Source organism: Camelus bactrianus, chromosome 34 (genome assembly GCF_048773025.1).
Source record: "Camelus bactrianus isolate YW-2024 breed Bactrian camel chromosome 34, ASM4877302v1, whole genome shotgun sequence".
NCBI classification, from domain to species: domain Eukaryota; kingdom Metazoa; phylum Chordata; class Mammalia; order Artiodactyla; family Camelidae; genus Camelus; species Camelus bactrianus.
The window spans coordinates 2,003,129-2,022,946 of record NC_133572.1 but is presented as its reverse complement, the minus strand read 5'-3'; the positions used below and the strand labels follow the sequence as shown (position 1 = coordinate 2,022,946).

The following is a 19,818-nucleotide window of genomic DNA, read 5'->3' as shown; positions in this document are numbered from 1 at the left end:
TCACTTGTTTTCCATTTCAATACGATAAATATTTAGTTCATTCTAGTATTCAAAATCTAACACTTGGTTAGTCAGTCCTTCTTACTCATTAAAATACTTAGATTTGGCGGGGTGGAGGGGAGGCAGAGTAATTCACTCTGACAGTCTTCAATCACCAGAAACGTAACTTTTATTCAATTACAAAGCTGAGAGAGAAAAGGATTTGAACTCTCTTGTTTAAAGAAATAATATTATACGTAAGAAATTTTTTAAAATACAAACCTAAGAAATTCTACCCGACAGAATTTCATTTTTAAAAATCTGGAGATGATGACATCAAGATTCCTAAAACTTTTTCAACTTGAAGAAACCAAAATGACAAGTACAGACGTATGAAATCTTCTCCAAACTATTAGTTTTTGCGTTCAACTTCTAGAGGGATCAGTGGTGAAAATGGATTCTCTGCACAGGTTCGACTATCAGTATGTTCCATGAGGAGTACCCACTGCAGGAACTGTGCTCAGCAAACTCACCATCTGCACAACAGACTCCCTTAATCGCGTCTCCTCTTCCGTCAGGAGCATCAACTCCTTGCACACCATGGCAGCCAGCCCCACGTCCAAGCACTCTGGGTCTGCTGCCATCTTGAAGATCAGCTCCTCGTGTGAGAAGACACAGTGGCGCCTTAGCCGGCGGTAATGATTGACACACTGACGTCCAATGGGCAACTGAAAACAAGACAAGATTCTCAGAATAAATTACTTGCTTATCGCACATTCCAGAACAGAACCACTATTTGCCCTCCAGATCCTCTCCTGTACTATAAAGAACACAGAATAAGAACATCCATTTGAACATTAGAAGTAACTGTAAATATTAAACCTTTATGGCGCAAAAAGAATTTCAAAGACCTTCCCCCAGAAAATTCCAATAATTTGAGATGCTGAGCTTCTGGCCTAAGCTGCAGGTTTTCTACTTATTATGGACCTCAAGAAGATGAGTTCTTTGATACATAAATGAGGCAGCAAACTCTTTTGGACCAGTCTAACATAACACTGACCTTACTGGAAAAAGAAAAAAATTTTCAGGCATTAAAGGGTTAATTGGACATCTTCAGCATTGCTGTTTCCACATAAAAGATGTGATTAGGAGGGAAGGGGTGGGGGAAGCACTACCTACCAGATCACATGGACTGACTTTAGTTTTTTATAAGGACCAAAGCAAAAGACAACTTAGATTTTAGAATCTAGAAATTATTTTTAAAAGCAATCAGTCTGGCCTAAAAAGAATTAGAAGTGAAATCATGAGAGTACATACTTCAATTTTCCTAAGTGAAATAAATCACTAAATGATCACTTTTCATAAATCAACAGGAACACTCCTTTAACTTCTGAAAATTTCTCTATCAAGTTTCAACCCAAATTATGATACTAGCTGTACCAAAAAACACACACACCCATTCTCTCTCTCTTCAACGCTTTCCTACACTCAAGTGGAAAAACCTGGGTGGCTAAGGTTTTTTGTACAGTATTTGAAAACTGTATTATAAAAGACAAAAAAATTAGAAAACGGAAGGACCCTGAAGAACCCTTTAGAGCTCACCTCCATGCTGAGAGAGGAAGAAAGGGATCACAAGAATCAGAGGTCCAGAGAGCAAGCCTACCTCTGAACCGCGCAGTACTTTCATGCTCTTCCAAAGCAACAACCTTTCCCAAGAAAATGTGTATACTGACTTTGTGAGTAGCAACTATCTTGTCGATTAACAGTATGTAATTCCTTCATTTCTTAATTCTCAGATATTTACTCTTTAAACATTTCTCATGTAGCCTTGATACAAGAGCAAGAAAAAAAGCAAAACTGTGGTGTTTGTGGTTCCTATTATCAAAGTATGTAAGGAAAACACATAAAACAGAACTGGTTACCCCCTGTAGCTGATAACAAGCAGCAGGACTGCTTCACTCCAGATACAGCGCTGCTTTCGTCTTTCATCTCCATCACCCCTTTCTCCTAAAGAGTATCAAGGGCTTCGACAAGTGTTAGCGCCCTGGTGTGAAGTCAAGTGAATCTTAGCATCTTTACACAGCGGGTAAAAAACTTGGGACCAGTGAAACGAAGAGCTGCCCAAGGTGAAGCACCAGTAACAGTGAGCACGTTAACGGCAGAAACCATCTCTAACTCATCCCTGAATCACCCCCATTTCCCATCCCACACCTAGCCAAGGAACAAGTCAGTCAACACAATAAATGTCAGTTGACCTTTAAAACAGAGCTCAAGCCCAAGGCAGAGTCCTAGGCTCAGTCTTGCCCCTACTGCTTCCTAACAAGAAGTTTAGACTGTTCTAAGGTCAGGAAAGACTGTTCATCACACAAGTTCATTTATTAGCCAAGGAAATACTACGGTTAATCATGAAATTTAACACATTAAGGTGCCCACAGAAAACATGCAAGATCCAATAGTACTGAAGAATATCCTCCAAAATGTTACGAGAGATGACCAAAAAACAGCACCACTAAAGGAAATATAAGGTCAAAGAGTGGGTGACAAATCTGCAGTCTTCTCCCCACCAACGTGATGTAAAAGCAACTAATTACTTTCATACGTCTCCTTCATCTAGAAGCAAAATAGCAATCACTGCCAATATCATTCACACAGAAGTATAACCCACAGAGACCTTAATATTACAGCTATTCTTTAAAATAAAATTTTTATAAAAGGATACAGAAAACATAAAATGGTAGGAAGACTAAAATCACCTCATTGTCTACCAGAAGGAAAAATAATAAAGGGATATTTTAAAGTAAAAATCAGAGCTAGGCATTTATAAATATGATACAATTAATTCTTGAAAAGATCTGGTCGCCTTTATTAAATCCAGAAGTGCTCAGAGAAAGCAGACTAGAGGAACCACATTCTCTCAGAAAAGGAAGATTCAGAAATATCAACTACCTTTCAAAGTTCAAACAAAACAGGGGGCATAATGGATGAGAAGAATAAACCACAAAATCTTCCAAATAAAAACGACCCGAACTTTATCAACTGCAGCAGACATTCCAAGCTCTACTGAAATATCCATGAACCCCACACTCCCCCGCTACGCAAATTTAGCAATTAAGATGCCTCTTCCCGGGTGTTAGCAGACATACAACAGCCACTTGCTACAGAACAGACCCAGTCAGCAGTACAGAAGTTCACAGCCTCAGCGAAGTTGTAGCCTTGATTAAATCCAGAGTGGTAGGCCCGAGGAAACGTCACCACGAACTCGCCAGCACACTGATTGGTCCTGTACACCTAAACGCAAATCGGGAACAGGGATACAGAAACAAAAGAAATGAAAATAAAGACACATAAAAGGGAGATAGATTTTATTACTCAGTTTCAGAAGCATTTTCTAAAACTGAGAACAATAAAACATTAACCTACACATACCAGCAAATAGTACCAGGCGTTGAAAAGCAGTAAGAGTTTCACCTTCTTAAAACAGTTGCAATGACAAATTACAGTGATTCACGACAAGAATTCACAGCCAAAAGAAATTTTCAAAGAGTAGTTTCCTAACTTAATTAAAATTTTATAGTCAAAAGGTTTCATTCCTTTCACTCTTCTGCTGTAGACAGTGGTGAAGAATGGGATTTCCTGCTTCCAGATAAATTTTTGGAAACTAATTGATTAGCGAATATGGCTTACGGAAAGAAAGATCCCCAAGTCAGCTTTCCTGAATCTCACTGTTTTATAATACTATGTCTTTTGAAAAGCCCCAGATTCTGTATAAATTCACTCTTTTAAAGACAAAGTAACAAAGAAGGGAGGGTATGCTCACTGGTAGAGCGCATGCTTAGCACGCACGAGGTCCTGGGTTCAATCCCCAGTACCTCCATTAAATAATAAAATAATAATAAAAAATAAGTAAACCTAATTACGCCCCCAAAATAAAGACAAAGTAACACTACTATCTATCTACTTTCTCATTAACTATGAAGACTATTTGACTATATGCGGCGAACATTAACTTTATACTTTATTAAGTGCCACTAGCTTAAATTTAATAATCATTTTCAAAACTAAGCCTAAAAGTATAAAAGGGATTCATTGTATATTTTTATTTCATTACCTCATGTGAAAAAAAAAGCTGTGAAACCTTTACACGAGGGGGGAGGGTACAGTTCAGTGGTAGAGCGCATGCTTAGCATGCTTGAGGTTCTGGGTTCAGTCCCCAATACCTCCATTAAAAATAAAAAAAGAAAAAAATAATAAACCTAGTTACTCCCCCAAAAGCCTAAAAACACTATATGAAATATGGAAACAGAAATAACAAGGTCCTCCTCTATAGCACAGGGAACTATATTCAATAGCTTGTAATAGCCTTTACTGAAAAAAAGTATAAAAAGGAAAATATATGTGTATAACTGAACTATGCTGTACACCAGAAACAAACACAACATTGTAAACTGACTATATGTCAATATTTTTCCTTTTTCTTTAAGTTCTTCTGTTTCTTTCTTTTGGGGGGGGTGATTAGATTGATTGATTGATTGATTGATTGATTGATTGATTTTTCTAGGAGATACTAGGAATTGAACCTAGGACCTCGTGCATGTTAAGCATACGCTCTACCACCTGAGCTGTACCCTCCCCATCCCACTAGACTTTAACAAAAAAAAGAAATATGGAAATATGATCTCCAAAGGGATTAGTTATTATTACCACTTAAAATACTTATACTTTGGTTAAATGGGGATAAGAAAGAACATGAGATTTTTGTTAAAATCAGGATATAACAGTTTGCTGAAAACAGGCTATTCTGATTGGTTGTTATACATGAAGTATGATTCATACTTACAACACCCTTTTCTTAATCAAATTTTCCCTTCAGAGTATAAACTCTAATCTGTCTAAAAGATAACATGATTTTCGACTTCCTATTAAGAAACAAAGCATATATTGTGACTCCAATCAGAACTTTAAAGAGACTGAAGGGGGACCAAAAAGACTTACAGGCACACCATGCTCCGTCAGCACATTGGGGTTCATGATGGTGACTAGCTGGTGCAGGAGGTCGGGCTGGGACTCAAATAACTCAGGGGCCAGCTCCCGCATCACCTCCTCCAGCTGCTCTGCAGCATGAGATGGCACACCATACCACGTCTTTGGCTCCCCCCTAGCAAAAGAAAGAACTTCTTAACTAGGCAGAGCATGGTGCCAACGACACCAGGGTCTCTGATTCAAACCCACTGTAGGTAACTGTATCTTGCTCCATGGCCACAGATTGCATGCTCTGAATCCTAGCAACCATCTCATAAATCTGTGCTACTGTTCATAACAGGAGGTAAGACGAGTATACGGAGAGACACACACTCATCACTACGGACAAGCAATTCCAAGCACACGAACTCTTTAAGGTAGAAGAGCCAACAGCACCTCCTAACTGGAAAGACAATACATGAAAAGGCAGCTCTGTTCCAAAAGACACTGCTATGCGCCCTGACTCACAGGCCCACCGGACAGTCCAATTACCCCACAGTGATCCAAGTAGAAGTCAGTGCTCTTTAGAGTACTTTTACATGACTTCGCTGAGCTCAAGTCTACTACCCAAGGGAGTAAGGCAAGGCGAGAAACTGCTCAAAGCCTGAATACAGTTCTATCTATCAACCTTCAGGAACAAAAACTTGGCATCATTCATACACTAGACTTTAGTGGACTAGAGTTTATTTGTAATGCTAAGTTTACTTCTAGGAAATAGATTTGATTTCATGCTATTTCTATCATAGCTGAATTTCTTAATTCTAATAAAATTCACAGTGCTGTCTCTAGTAGAAACTTACTGTGATGACTGAAAATGTTCTATATCTATGCTGGCCAATGAAGAGTCACATGTGAGGATAAAGCACTTAAAACGTGGTCAGTGCAACTGAGGAAGTAAATTTTAATTTTACTTAATCTTAAATTTAAATAGCTACAGGTAGCTAGTAGCTATCGTATTATACAGCATAGCAATGAAGCAGAGAAAGAAAACTATTAGTTTTCCAAAGTGTAGTGTGATCTGAGCAGTTATCTTTCAAATGGAGAGAAAAGTATCATTTGGTTATTAAGATCAGAATACTGGACAAGGAACTGGGAAAGTAAACAAAAACTGTGGGTGAGACACAAAAAAAAATCAACAAAAAAATTAATACACATGTAACTTAGGCAACTTTAGGGAAAATGTTACTAAGAGGGAAAAAAAATTTTGAAAATTTCAAATACTGAAGGTTAGCCAGATTTTAATTACATAAACTTTAAATACCCTACCTTGCATACCAAAAGCTATATATACCAAAGTGATTCTCAAGGCCCCACAGCGTGCAAATACTTTAACAGATAAAGTGTCAGAGATGTTGTACCCCAGACCCTTAGAGAGTACATTATCCTCCTTTCGGGAAGGAAATACTTCAAAGTCAGCTCTCCCTAACATACCACCTAACATTCTTACACCTTTAAAAAGGTTACTCAGGATGGATGCTGCTGACAAGACCGTACATACCAGTGCAAGTAGTTGATGGAGTAGCTCCAGTGATCTTCAATATGCCAGCAAAAGGAAGAGAAACACATTCCCACGTAAAGCCACGGCACCTTCATACCAGAGATGTCCACGTTGATATGTGCAAGGACAGACTGCTCTAGAATAGGCATGTTATTCAAGTTCCAACCAGAAAGCGCATATTCCTATAGAAGAAAACAAATGTCACTGAGAGATCAGAAACAAGTGCCCAGTGGAATCTCAAGAGAGTCTTCAAAAACAAAAGTAAACATTTTGTAATACTCAAAATAACCTTGTCCGCAGAATCCATGCTCTTTGCTCTCTACAGTAATTCATATTCCTAAATACTGACTCCTATCTCCTGCCCAGGTGATACTGAGATTTCCCTTTAGTTACTTCAGAAACCGCTGGTTTACTCTGAAGCATATAAGGCTTTTTATTACTCCCCACCCTGCCACAGTTTACCAGTAAAATACTGAGACTCATTTTAATAGGTCGCCATTGTATTTCTACTTTATCCCCAGGGGCGTAACTTTCCAAAATGTTTATCACTATATTCATAGAGTGGTGCCAGAATTCTGAGTACAACATTACTGCTTATGAAATAAACAGCAAATAGTGACCCAGACTAGAAAAAAAGGCTGTATGCCTGTCTCTTCACACTTCATGTAAGAAGCCCAAATTTCTCCACATTCTCACATGAAGGTGAATGGGGCAAAAGCAGAAACAGGCAGATATTCATACAGAATTTAAGAATTTAGAAGGATTAATATCTCCATCATTAGTATTAGTTATTAGGGTTGATGTTAAAGTAATCTTTAAAAACCGTAACCTTATCTCTTAAGATTAGAAGATTTAACTACCTTTCAAGAACAACTTAAAAATTCAGAGCCGAAATAAAATTCAGAAATAACTGGGTTGTAAAATGAAGCCTCTTCCCAATAATGAGATAATCGCCTGCCGTTTGCCACTGGAACGGTATGAAGAAACGAAGACTGAGCATTTCCTTACACTCACACAAAGCAAGTCCAATTCAGTGACACTGAACACACACACATTTCAACACTGAACTCTTCCTGTAACAAGTATCTCTGTAATCTACGTTCTCCGGTCACTGTGATCCTCCTTCCTCCCTTGACAAAACCCAAAGCCTATTCTCTAATTAATATTATCCGAGTCTGATTATCCTAAGCTGTGCTCTACTATGACAGGAGGGGAAAAGTCAGTAATAAGGCTAAAGTAAGAAGCCAAAAGGCACGACTTTTGATCATAAAGAAAACACAACAAAATGAAAACCCCATTCAGCACATGGTAAGAACTCAGACAGCTCTCAATGGATGGCGGCATAACAAACAGTGAGACAGCACCACAAGCTGGGCAGGTGATGCTGTAAGGAATCAGGGTGGACTGGACAGGGCACGAGAGGACTCAAGAAAAGGTAAGCCAGGCATAGAACTGTGTAAGTAGCAGCCTCCCATTCTGTTTAAAAACGTGATCCTGTTTTAAAATGTAACTGTACACGTGATGTTGACCCGCCTGTATACACACACTCCATCTGGAAGGACACGAGAGAAGATGAAATGGGGTCCTCGCCAGACTGGAGATTTGGGTAAGAAAGATACTTTTATTATGAAGGACTTTCAGAAATGGTGATGTGAAGAGGCTGGAAATTCCCTCCGCAGAAAAGAAGGATTAAACGGAACAGAACTATCAAAACCACCATTTCAAGGCACTAGGAATCGACCACAGGCAAAAAAATTGAGAAGCATTTAGTCTTGAAGAACTAAAAGAAGGCGAGGTACATTCCCATATAAGCAAAGACAAGAATTCACAGCTAGCAGGCCTACACTGCAAATAAAAGCAGTCCTCCATGTTCAAACAAAATGACCCCAGCAGTAACCTGGACCCACAGGAACGAAGGGAGACTACCAGAAACGGTACATATGCGAGTAAATATGTACAACACCGTATGCGCATTTTTTTCTTAAAAAAAAAAGACGGTTTAAAGCAATAATTACACTGCCATGTTGTTGTATCATACAATGTGTAGCTGTAACACACAATACACAAGAGAGAAGGAAATGAAGAGACGCTGTTTGAACGTTGCTAGTATACCAGAACGAAGTCCGTGTCAACACAAAGTAGACCACAGTAAGTTAAAGATGGACACTGTCAATAATGGTGTTTTTTTAAAAAGGTGCATATTATATAATTCTTAGAGAACCACTAAATACTTAAAATGTACAGCAAAAAAAAAAAGAAAGAAAATTCCAGACCCATTAAAATGATACAATGAAAAATATGTTTAACATCCAAAGAAAGCCATAAAGGAGAAACAGAGGAACAAAAGGACATGAGACAGAGAGAGTGGCAAGATGGCAGGTACAAATCCACCACATCAACTTTAAATGGACTGAACACTCCAGTCAAAAGGCAACCGTCAGGCTAGATTTTTTTAAAAAGCAAGAACCAATCATATGGTGCCTACAAGAGACACACAGCTTCAAATTAAAAGAATAGAAAAAGATACACCATGCCAATGGTAACCCTAAGAGACCTGGAGTGGCTATATTTTTAACTGTATATTCTTCTCCACTAGGTGACTTTTTTTTCCCCAACTATGTGTAACTGTTTTAATAGGAGATAAAATTCTTAATTGCTGCCAATTACAAATAAAAAGTGAAAAGGACCAAAGTAAAGAGAAAAAGAAACGGTCATCTTAACTCAGCTTCACACAGAGGTCCTCTCCTATGTGATGGGACTTCATTACATGTTACAGGTCAAATGCACACTGGAAAACCTACCTGCCCAGGCGTTGAAGGAACTTAATTGTGGACCTATCAGTGAAATGTAATTTTTTTTTAAATCTCAAATCACTTTCTAGATTTTTCAAACAGAAAGAGCTAGGCAAAATCTTTCAAGCGGAGTTAAAGTTTTAAACTAATTAAACTGGTTTTAAAATGCAAAGTTACATAATTTTTAAAGATACTTTGAATTTACTGTTTTTAAAACTGAAGATTTTTTAAAATAAAAACCTACTTTTTATTTGTAGCTTATTAAATCCTACATATTTAATATTTTAAAAGAATATGACCCCTCAAGATTAAAGACAGGCAGTTTTCTACTATGCGAAGACTGGGTCAGGGCAGGAGTGAGGAGAAGCCTGGAGAGTAAGCGCTCTGCACCTCTTCCTCCGGCAGCATCTTCCTCCGACCATCCTTTACAGGAAATCCACTTCCAAAGTCTTTCGAGGAGATATCAGCTCCATACTCTACAATAACATCTTCTTCAATGCTGCTCACCAGCCTCCAGAACTCCTTCTCCACTAGTTCTGTTGGAACCATCTGCACAGAGAAAACCAAGATTACAGATTATGAACTCACTATAACCATAACCCACTATAACACAATACACAGGGTCAAGTAAACAAAAACCCATGGAAAAACAGAAGACCTTCTCAATTCCCAGAGCTGAAAAGACTAGTCCCAGCTTTTCGCACTGAGGATGGGGAAAAGCTAAGACAACTCAGATGTTCAGAAAATATGGTGAACTTGAACTGCTTTCTTCTGCAAGCTGCTTTCCTACTAAGAAGGTTAAAAATGACCCAGGACAGCAAGGAAAAAAAGACAATACAGAAGTCAAGGCTGGATTTTAATAGCTTTGGCGGACTGTTAAAAGCCCCTGATCCCCCAGGAAAATCAGCAAACCTCATATTACAAATAACTAAACAAAAGGAGCAACTACCACACGCTTCATGCTGGTAGTAAGGATGGCACTCACAGAGGGCTAATGAACAAGTCAAAGGTCAAAGTCAAGCTCTCAACAGGAGAGCACACACCACCACAAGGGAGAGTACAGGAGGCAGACACAGGAGCCGGGCCCCAAACTGCCCGACGCAGTGCTCCACCACCTCTTCCACGCTGCCCCGTTCTCTACAAAACAGCGAATGAATGCCAAAAGCGAAGCAGAAGCTTCAGACTCAGATAAATCTTCACACCTCCCCAAAGTGACCTGACACATAAAGTACTCACATGGACTGGCATGTTGAAATAGTCAGACTTGAAATTATCCGCCATCTCCCCGAAGCTCTGAAGGGTATACTCTCGTACAGCTTGTTCAAATCCAAAGGCTTCTCTGGGCTTATTACATTCCTGGGGAGGAAAGGTATCTACCATTAACTCACTGGAACTGAACCAAGGAGGTGTTAAGGCTCTCAGGTACCACCTTCTTTGAGCATTTCCCTAGATGAAGCAAATCCAATCAACTCAAGACCACAAAACATGTATTAATTACTTTCAACATGGAATCAGGAAGTCATGTTCTAAAACCCCAAGTGCATTTGCACAGCCTTCCAGTAAGAAGGTGGTAATGAGACAGTTTTAGGCTTTAGAGCTGGCATTATGCTCCAGCACCAAGACAGACGCCTGGAGGACTATCAACCTGGACTCAGGCAGGGCTGTCTGTCGTCCCCACTGGAGAAAATACACATTCATGGACAAAGGGATATTCGCTGGGCTATTAGGGTATCTAGCTAGAAGAATGATTTTTCCACACTATCAATCACCATGTTTCTTAACACAAATACTCACTGAGAGGAGAAATGCTTCTGAATCATTTAACCCTGAGAATAAATTAAAAATAACCCAAAGGCCATAAATACACCTAGATACACCCAGTCATCTCCTCCCTTTCAACGTCCTATCACAACATTTTGTTAAAATAAGAGACCAGGCATCTCATGGCAATGACATCATTATAATCTTTCAATAAAAATTTAGTACAACCAAGTCAAAATTTAAACAAGCTAATAGATACCATGGATTTATCTGGAAGCATGAAAACTGGAGGCATAAATCCTAAATTCTAGAGCTTTGCGTCTGATTTTCACTTTTTTTTTTTAATTAAAAAAGAAAAGAACAACCTATGGACTTTTCGCATTTTTATGATTCTTCAGGAATATGCATATTCTGAGGAAACATATCATTCATCTGCAGCAATAAACAGAATTATCTAACCAACAGACAGAAAAAGATCCTTTAAAAGCCAAACTGCAACAACAGAACTGTTACATTCCCAGTCACTACCCTCTTTAAAAACCCTGGAGATTTTAAACAAGGAGAGAGAAGAAACTCTTGGGGATGTGTCTGCTGTATTCGTGTGCATGTGCTACTGTTTTGAGTTTAGAAAGGTAAGGTCAGGTGTGTACCTCAGCGACACACTTGGGACACCTCCAGTCTCCTTTGGGCACATCGGGCAGTGGGGGAATTAGACAGAACGTATGATAGCTGTCGTCACATCCATCACACAACAGCAACTTATCTTCATTGTTTCCCCGACCACAAAACATACAAACATAGAGATCAACCTGTTAGAAAACAAAATAAAATGAAAGTCTATTTCCTCTAATAAGTAATATTAAATTTTTACCAGGAAATCCCAAATTGAAATATGCAAACTACTGTACACTAAAAAGTAAACAACTTAAATCCTGAATATTTATTTTAAATAACTGTATTTAAACAGCTTTGCATAAAACTTCCTAAATTTTCTCAGAGCTTCACAAGCAAGTTAATAAAAGCATATCAAGGTATTAGAATAAAGAAAGACTACAAATCTACGGTATTTGAAAATCCATTTATATAAGTAAAATACACCATGTCACCCTTCCTATACACAAATATTCTTTGGCAGAGAATTAAACACTGAGCACTGTCTAATACAGCTAAGGATTTACAGATTCAAACTTACTGTCTCACTCTCTCACAGTGTATGACTTATGCAACAGTCCGTGTATAGGGGACAAGGCAAGGTTAACATCACATAAACCAAAGCGGCAACGTCAGATTCACCATCAGATCTTCTAACTAAACGGCATACCAAGATATAGCAAGATAAAAAGTGCAAAACTAAAATAAAAATAAATCCTTTCCCTCCTGACACATCTCAGAACACTTACAAAGTTAACAGAGAGAGTTCCTTTCCGTTGTCTCATTTGCATGTTAAATGCGTCTGACCTGTTGGTAACTTTTCGTCTTCGGGAGACCTCATCTTGAAATAAAAAGTTATATATAATAGTAAAAACTAATGTTGAGAGCTTACCATGGACCAGACACTATTTAAAGTTACTTTTCATTACTTAATTAGTTCAAGTCTCACAACACTAGGAGGCAGATAAACTACTACTCCCCACTGAAGATAAAGAATCTGAAGCACAGAGAAGCGAGGTAACTTGCCCCAAATCACACAGCCAGTCAGCGGCAGACGCAGGATCCCAGTGCAGCCACTCAAGCTCCAGAGAGCTTCACTACTAATTCCATACTGCCTACATGCAGTTCTTAACAGGGACTAAGTTGAGACTAGTTTTAAGATCACTGCCAGCCAATACAATTACAAGCATGAAAATGGTAAGAATGTGTAATTTTAGAAAGGATAATGGTAAACATTATAATGCATCCAGTGCGTGCTATCACACTGCATGTTTTGAGAGTGATGGAAGAGTATTATCTCGTCACTCAGAGTTCAGTCCACAATGTGAACCATGACTTACTCATATAAAATGCACAATAACCAACATGACTGTGATTACAGCATTCCATTACATTCTTATACAGTAAAACCTGTGTTCACAGCAGTTCATTAAGTTCTTATACAGTAACAACAGCCAACACAATCTTTGTTAAACTGAGTTTTAAAACAGGTATATAGAATAGTGAAACCTGATCTTTGCATTAGCAATCTGACTGACAAAAATCTTCCAACATGCTAAGCTGATAGTACCAGACATTCTTCACTTTATTTGAATGAACTGTCCTAATATACGCAGGCAATTATAGAAAAATATCAAAATTAGAGTTAGAATTTAAGTCATTAGCTCTCTCCAGTATATTCTGATACTAAGGGTCAGAGAGAATCCTCTGTTTCTTTTCAAATTTAAAAATAGTAAGCTTTAGATCACCAGGTGAGAACCATTAATTTCATCATTGTCTCATAAACTAGCTTTTGGAAGCTGTAATTTCTGTGTCCCATGTTAGACATGGAGGAGGAAATTTTCTCTCTTCCAAAATATAAAAATTCAACATAAGATGACTCCTCACACCTTAAGATTACCTGCCATTCAAAAAGGCGATTTGTCTAGGAACCATTGTTGCAAGTCTACAACTCTTAAGAACATCCCAAGGGAGACTACAATTCAAACGTTATCTGAATCTTGTTACAACCGCACTGTTGTACCTCATTCCTTTTCACGACCCAATAGCAGATTTTACCTTCTTTAGCTTTTACTCCCATTGCCAGGCCCACAACCTTAGGCCCAGCCCCAAAAATTCGAAGTTTCTTCAGTTCTGTGTTTCTATTCACTTCTCCAGATTCCGACTAAAAAAAATAAATAAATAAAACTCAATTAGTCTAACTGACTAATTCACAAACTTATTTTCTTACCCAAGAAAAGTTTCAAGATCAAATTCAAAATAAAGGAAAAAATTATTTGAATTCTCTCTAAATCCATTGTCTGCTTCTTTGCAACAGTTGAACGGTCACCAAAGCACTATGCAACCCTGAGATTCCTTTCCACAAAAGAAAGTCTACCTTTCGTAAAAGCACAGCTCTCCACTGGGTTCTATCCAGAGACAGACACTACTGGTTACCTACTGGTATGATACTGGTAATAACTCCGTAGAAATTCCCACTCCTGCTAATGGACACCCATCTTTGATGGTGTCCCATCCCAGGAGATGAGTAATAACTGTCCTAAGCCAATCACGCCAATGCTATCTCTTGATTGGTGATGACCTAGCTAGGGGTTGGGACTGTTATCCTGGTCTAGCCAATGAGACATAAGGAAGGTCTGGAAATTCTGGGAAAGATTTTCATCTTCTAATAAAAGAAAAAAGGGTCTCAAAAAGTAAGCCCTTTTGCCCCAACATCCTTCCCCACTGCGAGGAGATGCAAGTCTGGAGAGAGCAGGGTGCTGGACTCTGCAGCAGCCACCATGCAGCGAAGAGGAGACGCACAGCCTTACATCGAAGAAAGCCAAGAAGGAAGATGGAAAGATGACAATGCGAAGTTGCTCAACCAATCCTAGAACTACTTATCTCTGAAAATCTTATGTGGAAAATGCGTCCTTATGGGAAAACTGTGTTGTCAAAGCTTAAGGCATTCTAGTACTTGAAGGCAAGAGCCTCCTGACAGACACCACCGTTACATCTTGAAATTAGATAATCTCTGAATGCAGGCTAAAAACCAAAACCTACTCAAAATATACTTAGTCAATAAGAATAAAAACAAACCAGGATGAAATACAGACTATAAATCTATGGCTATGGAACAGCTCACACCTACTAAAAGACTATGAAAGAACCAACCCAACCAAAAGGGCATTTCAAAGTTTACCTTTCAATTGCAGTAGACTGACTGGGTGATGTTAACCAACCTCTACAGCTAGTCCGATGATACACATAACACTGCACGTTCTTTACCACGATCAACACAAAGTACGTAACAATAAAAGCTGACATACACTGAGTGTATAGTATGTGCCATACCAAAGGATTTTAATCAATTAATCCTTACAATAACCTTTTCAGACAGACAATAACGTCCCCAAAAGCTGAAATAATATAACAACCAGTTATGGTTCCACAGGTAAATACATTGATCAAAATTCATCAAACTGTACAGTTAAGATATTCACATTTTATTCTGTGAAAAATACACCAAGAGAAAATGTAAGAGAAAAGTTCTTTAAAGAAAAATGCTAACTAATAAATGTAGAAGAAATGACAGAACCAGAAAATCACCCAGTTTGCAACCACCAGCATAATTAACTGAGGCAAGGTCATCAACGAATGTTAAAACCACTGGGCAAAACATAACTGGAAAGCAGGTTGTTCCCACTGTCCTACAGTTTACTCTGATTACTTTGTTACAGAGAGAATAGTTCTTTATGCCGGAGAAGTCTGGCTCAAACTTAGTGCCATCAGCAATGGGACATCCTGGCACCACAGGCTTCATTCTAACGTATAAATGTGTTACGGGTTTGGGAATCCTCGATATAAACAAACTGCAATCTCAACTTTCAAGGAACTCATTCTAGTGAGGTCACAGATGAAAACACAGCTAAAGAGGAACAGAGCAAGTGACGTGACAGAGACAGGAAGGGGGCAGGACAACTTCCACAGCTTCTGATTCTTCTTTGAGAGACTATTCCATGGCTGTACTTGTCATTGTCACCAAGCTAGAAAATACTTTAAAAAAAAAAAGATTTAGAAAAAGGTGATGATGTTTGAGACGTACCAAGTGGGCTGGGGCCACCAGGACGCACACACACACCTGTAGGCACACACACACCTGCAGGCACACACTGCCCCGGACCAACAGGAAAGGTGCATGGACGACCAGCTATATTTAGGAGTCCTGAGAGACAGGCAGTAACCGAAATCACAGGGTAGATGAGACAGCTGGGGAGTGAAGACAGGGAAGGACTGAAAGTGCCACATAAAGGGCAGAGAGAAAACGAAGACTACTGAGCTGCGGTCAGAGTGAAGAGGAAAACCACAAGGGAGCTGTCACAGAAGCTAAAGGAAACTCAAGTTAATCAAATTTCAAGAACAAACATACACGTTATCAGAGAGGAAGTAGTTATCAGAGAGGAAGTAGAAGAAATGAAAAGGAGTCCTCAGCACTTCACAATTATTAACTCAGTAGCAACCTGAGTAGTGGAGTTTCAACGAAATTATTTGAAGTCAGATTACACAGTATAAAAACTGAACAAATACTGAGGAAACTGAGACAGCGTAGGTTATTCTCAAGGAATTTCTTGGTGAAAAGAGGCAAGGAGTAAGGTACTATCTAGGAAGGAGCTTCTGTTCTAAAGCCAGAAAGGATGGAACAGGAAGGATTACCCTTGGAGAGAAAGGTGCATTTTGCCCAGAGATGAGTAGAGATTAAGAATGCACACCACATAGCTTCATGTACTGGGGGAGGGGGGGGAGGGAGAGAGGGAGAGAGGGAGAGAGGGAGAGAGGGAGAGAGGGAGAGAGGGAGAGAGGGAGAGAGGGAGAGAGGGAGAGAGGGAGAGAGGGAGAGAGGGAGAGAGGGAGAGAGGGAGAGAGGGAGAGAGGGAGAGAGAGAGAAGGTGAAGGTCTACCAGGAAGCTTCAACTTTCCTTCAGCAACTGAAGACTAGGAACGAGGCAGACTGTCAATATTAATCAAGGACAAACTATGAGTTGAAGAAATTCTCAAAGCAAATCCTGAAATTGTTCTAGTTTCTAATCTTATCAACCAATCTGACTACCGTGACAATTACCACGGAGGGCAAAAGCATTCTATACGGTCCCTACGCTTATGTAAAGAATTAGGAATAAGAGGGACTTCTTCATGGTTTCAGAAGGAACATCAAAAGAGATTTCATCACACTGGCAACTGATTAAATGGGCAGGGCCACTTAGGGCGCCTCTTCAAAGCTGAGTCACCATGTCAGCCTGCCTCTCCAGTGACAGAGCTCCTCATGACCCTGGGTCCACTAGCTCCTGTTAACAGTGCCTGTCCTCCTTCTCTGATTCTCACTTTCAACGTGATCCATTTCCATTCTTAAACTCGGTGTTTAGGATCCAGTGAAGCTGCCATTCTGGTCCACCCAGTGTTAGTTTAAATATCTTAAGAGTTCTCACTGTCCCAGCCTACAGACTTGTCTTTGCCAAAAACCTTTAAAAATACAACTTCAAGGACCATAAAAAAAATGGGAATGGGGCAGGGGGTCAAAGGGGCAGACAAAAAGAAGTTAGGGCATTTTTCTTCTGAGGCATTCATTAGGCATTGAAATTATTTTAGATTACAAGAACACTATAGAAATTACTTTGGAACGGCTCAGACACTAAGAAATGAATACTCCGGTTTTTAAAGGAATGAGTGAAAAATAAAACCACTCTTTCCTACTCTTCTCACTTACACTAACCATGAAAATGCAATGTACCATAATTCATCAGTGTGTCTATGAAACTGGCCTTCAAGTATACAGTCACTCTGATTTGTCAGCCCTGTCAAAACTGTTCAAAATCAACTCACTCTAAATTAAATCAGACTGAATTTTATGATTTCTTCCCCATTCACCTCAAAGGTAAATGAAAAATATGTCTCTTCAGGTTCTACAGAACAACAGTGCATGAATGATGTCCCATGACCAGGTGTGTCCCACACAGTCAGTGCACCGAACACTCCTGTCGAGAACAGCCATGAAAACTGGTACCTGAGACTTGACACGTCTTGTTCTCTTCGGCAGCATGTTCACTCTTGTGCCTGCTTCTGGGGAAGTCTGGACATCAGTGCCAAGAACCTCAGAGTCCACTTTTTCCTTAAGATCTAAATTAGGCATCTGCACACCCTAGAGAATCAAGAGCACAGGAAGAGAGCAGATTCACTGATAAGAAATCGGATCTGAGAAGGAAGAAAAAAATAAATTTCTAATAAATCCCTAAAACTACATAAAATCAGATGACAATTCGCCCACCAAAATGATCTACAGATTCAAAATAATCCCTATCAAAATCTTAGCATGCTTTTGTTGTAGAAATTGAGAAGTGGATCATAAAATCGATGTGGAAATGCAAATTGTTTGGAAATTTTGAAAAAAGAACAAAGTTAGAGGACTGACACTACCAAATATCAAAACTTACTATAAAACTACAGTACTCAAGACAGCACAGTACTGGTGTTCAACGTACAGATCAAAGAGCAAAACAGACTAGAAATAAACCCATATGTTTACGTTAACTGATTTTCAACAAAGGTGCCAAGGTAAATCAGTGGAAAAAGGGCTGTCTTTTAAACAAATGGTGCTGGTACAATTGGATATTCGTATGCCCCTTCTCCACTGCCCCTAAAACAAACTTACACGCTCACTTTGTGCTGTATATATATCAAAAAAAAAAGCTTAAAATGGATCACAGACCTAAACATAAAAGCTAAAACTATAAAACTTCTATATGAAAACAAAACAAGAAAATCTTTGTAGACTTGAGTTAGGACAAGATTTCTTAGATATGACAGCAGAAGCACAGTCCATAAAGGGGGGAGGGAAAGCCATACATTACTCTTCAAATAGACACCACTATAAAAATGAAAAGACAAATCACAGACTGGGGAAAATATTAATAAATCATACATCTGATAAAAGACTTACAGCCAGAATATATAGCGAACTCTTAAAGCAAGTATAAGATGACAAAGAACCCAATAAAAAAAAAGATTTGCAGACACTTCATCAAGGAAAATATACAAATGGCTAATATGCACATGGAAAGATGCAAACACCATTAGTTATTAGGGAAATAAAACTTAAAACCACAATGAGATACCACTACACACCCACTAGAATGGCTGTAAGCAAAAAAACTGACAGTATCAAGTGTTGGCAAAGATGTGGAGAAACTGGAGACCTCTACATTACTGGTGGGAATGTAAAATGGTTCAGCCACTTTGGAAAACAGTTCGGCAGTTTCTTAAAAAGTTAAACATAAACTTACCATATAACCCAGCAATTCCACTCCTAGGTATCTACCCAAGAGAAATGAAAACATATGTCCACACAAAGACTAGTACATGAATATTCATAGCATTATTCATAACAGCCATAAACCGGAAACAATCCAACTGTCCATCAACTGATAAACGAATAAACAAATGTGGTACATCCATACAATAGAATATTATTCTGCCATAAAAAGGAATGAAGTACTAATACTAGAACATAGATGAACCTTAAAAACATTAGGCTAAATGAAAGGAGCTATATACAAAATCATTATTGTACGATTCCATCTATGTGAAATTTCTAGAAAAGGCAAAACTACAGAGTCAGAAAGCAGATCAGGAGGTGTCCAGGTTTGGGCATAGGAGCAAGAATCAACTAGAAACAAACACAAAGGAATGTTTTGGGCTGATGAGTGTGTTCTAAAGCTGGGCTGTGGTGACTGCTGCATGAATGTGTAACTTGTTAAACCTTACTGATTGTGCACCCACAATGGGTGAATTCTCTGGTATGTAAATCATACCTCAATAAAGCTGTCAAAAAAAAGTACATGAAACCAAGAGAAGGAACTTTTCAAAAAGCTTCACTCAAGTTTAAGCTTAAACATTTTAAAATAAATAAGGAAACAGTCTTCATTCCCACTAGCCTTCACCTTGTAAACCAGCAGAAATAGCTGTGATTTTAAACTACCCCCTGCCCCTCCCAAATTCCCGTACCCAGAGAAATCTTTTTCAACTTGCTATGCAAAGCCAACTGCTAACTTATTACGGCAGACACAGTCTACAGTTTCTGTTTGGAGA

General features: G+C 38.9%; 1 protein-coding gene across 2 annotated transcripts in view; it reads right to left on the bottom strand.

Annotated features, from left to right (window-relative positions):
- Positions 1 to 19,818, bottom strand: part of KDM5A (lysine demethylase 5A) — a 65,634-nt gene that overhangs the window by 37,483 nt on the left and 8,333 nt on the right. For both annotated transcript variants that reach the window (XM_074357721.1, XM_074357720.1), the window contains exons 5-14: positions 17,738 to 17,872; positions 13,759 to 13,864; positions 12,450 to 12,541; positions 11,700 to 11,858; positions 10,525 to 10,644; positions 9,679 to 9,837; positions 6,497 to 6,678; positions 4,972 to 5,134; positions 3,148 to 3,267; positions 513 to 707 (exon numbers count right to left, since the gene is read on the bottom strand). In XM_074357721.1, the coding sequence (XP_074213822.1) occupies positions 513 to 707; positions 3,148 to 3,267; positions 4,972 to 5,134; positions 6,497 to 6,678; positions 9,679 to 9,837; positions 10,525 to 10,644; positions 11,700 to 11,858; positions 12,450 to 12,541; positions 13,759 to 13,864; positions 17,738 to 17,872 (1,431 nt within the window). The remainder of the gene's footprint in view (positions 1 to 512; positions 708 to 3,147; positions 3,268 to 4,971; positions 5,135 to 6,496; positions 6,679 to 9,678; positions 9,838 to 10,524; positions 10,645 to 11,699; positions 11,859 to 12,449; positions 12,542 to 13,758; positions 13,865 to 17,737; positions 17,873 to 19,818) is intronic.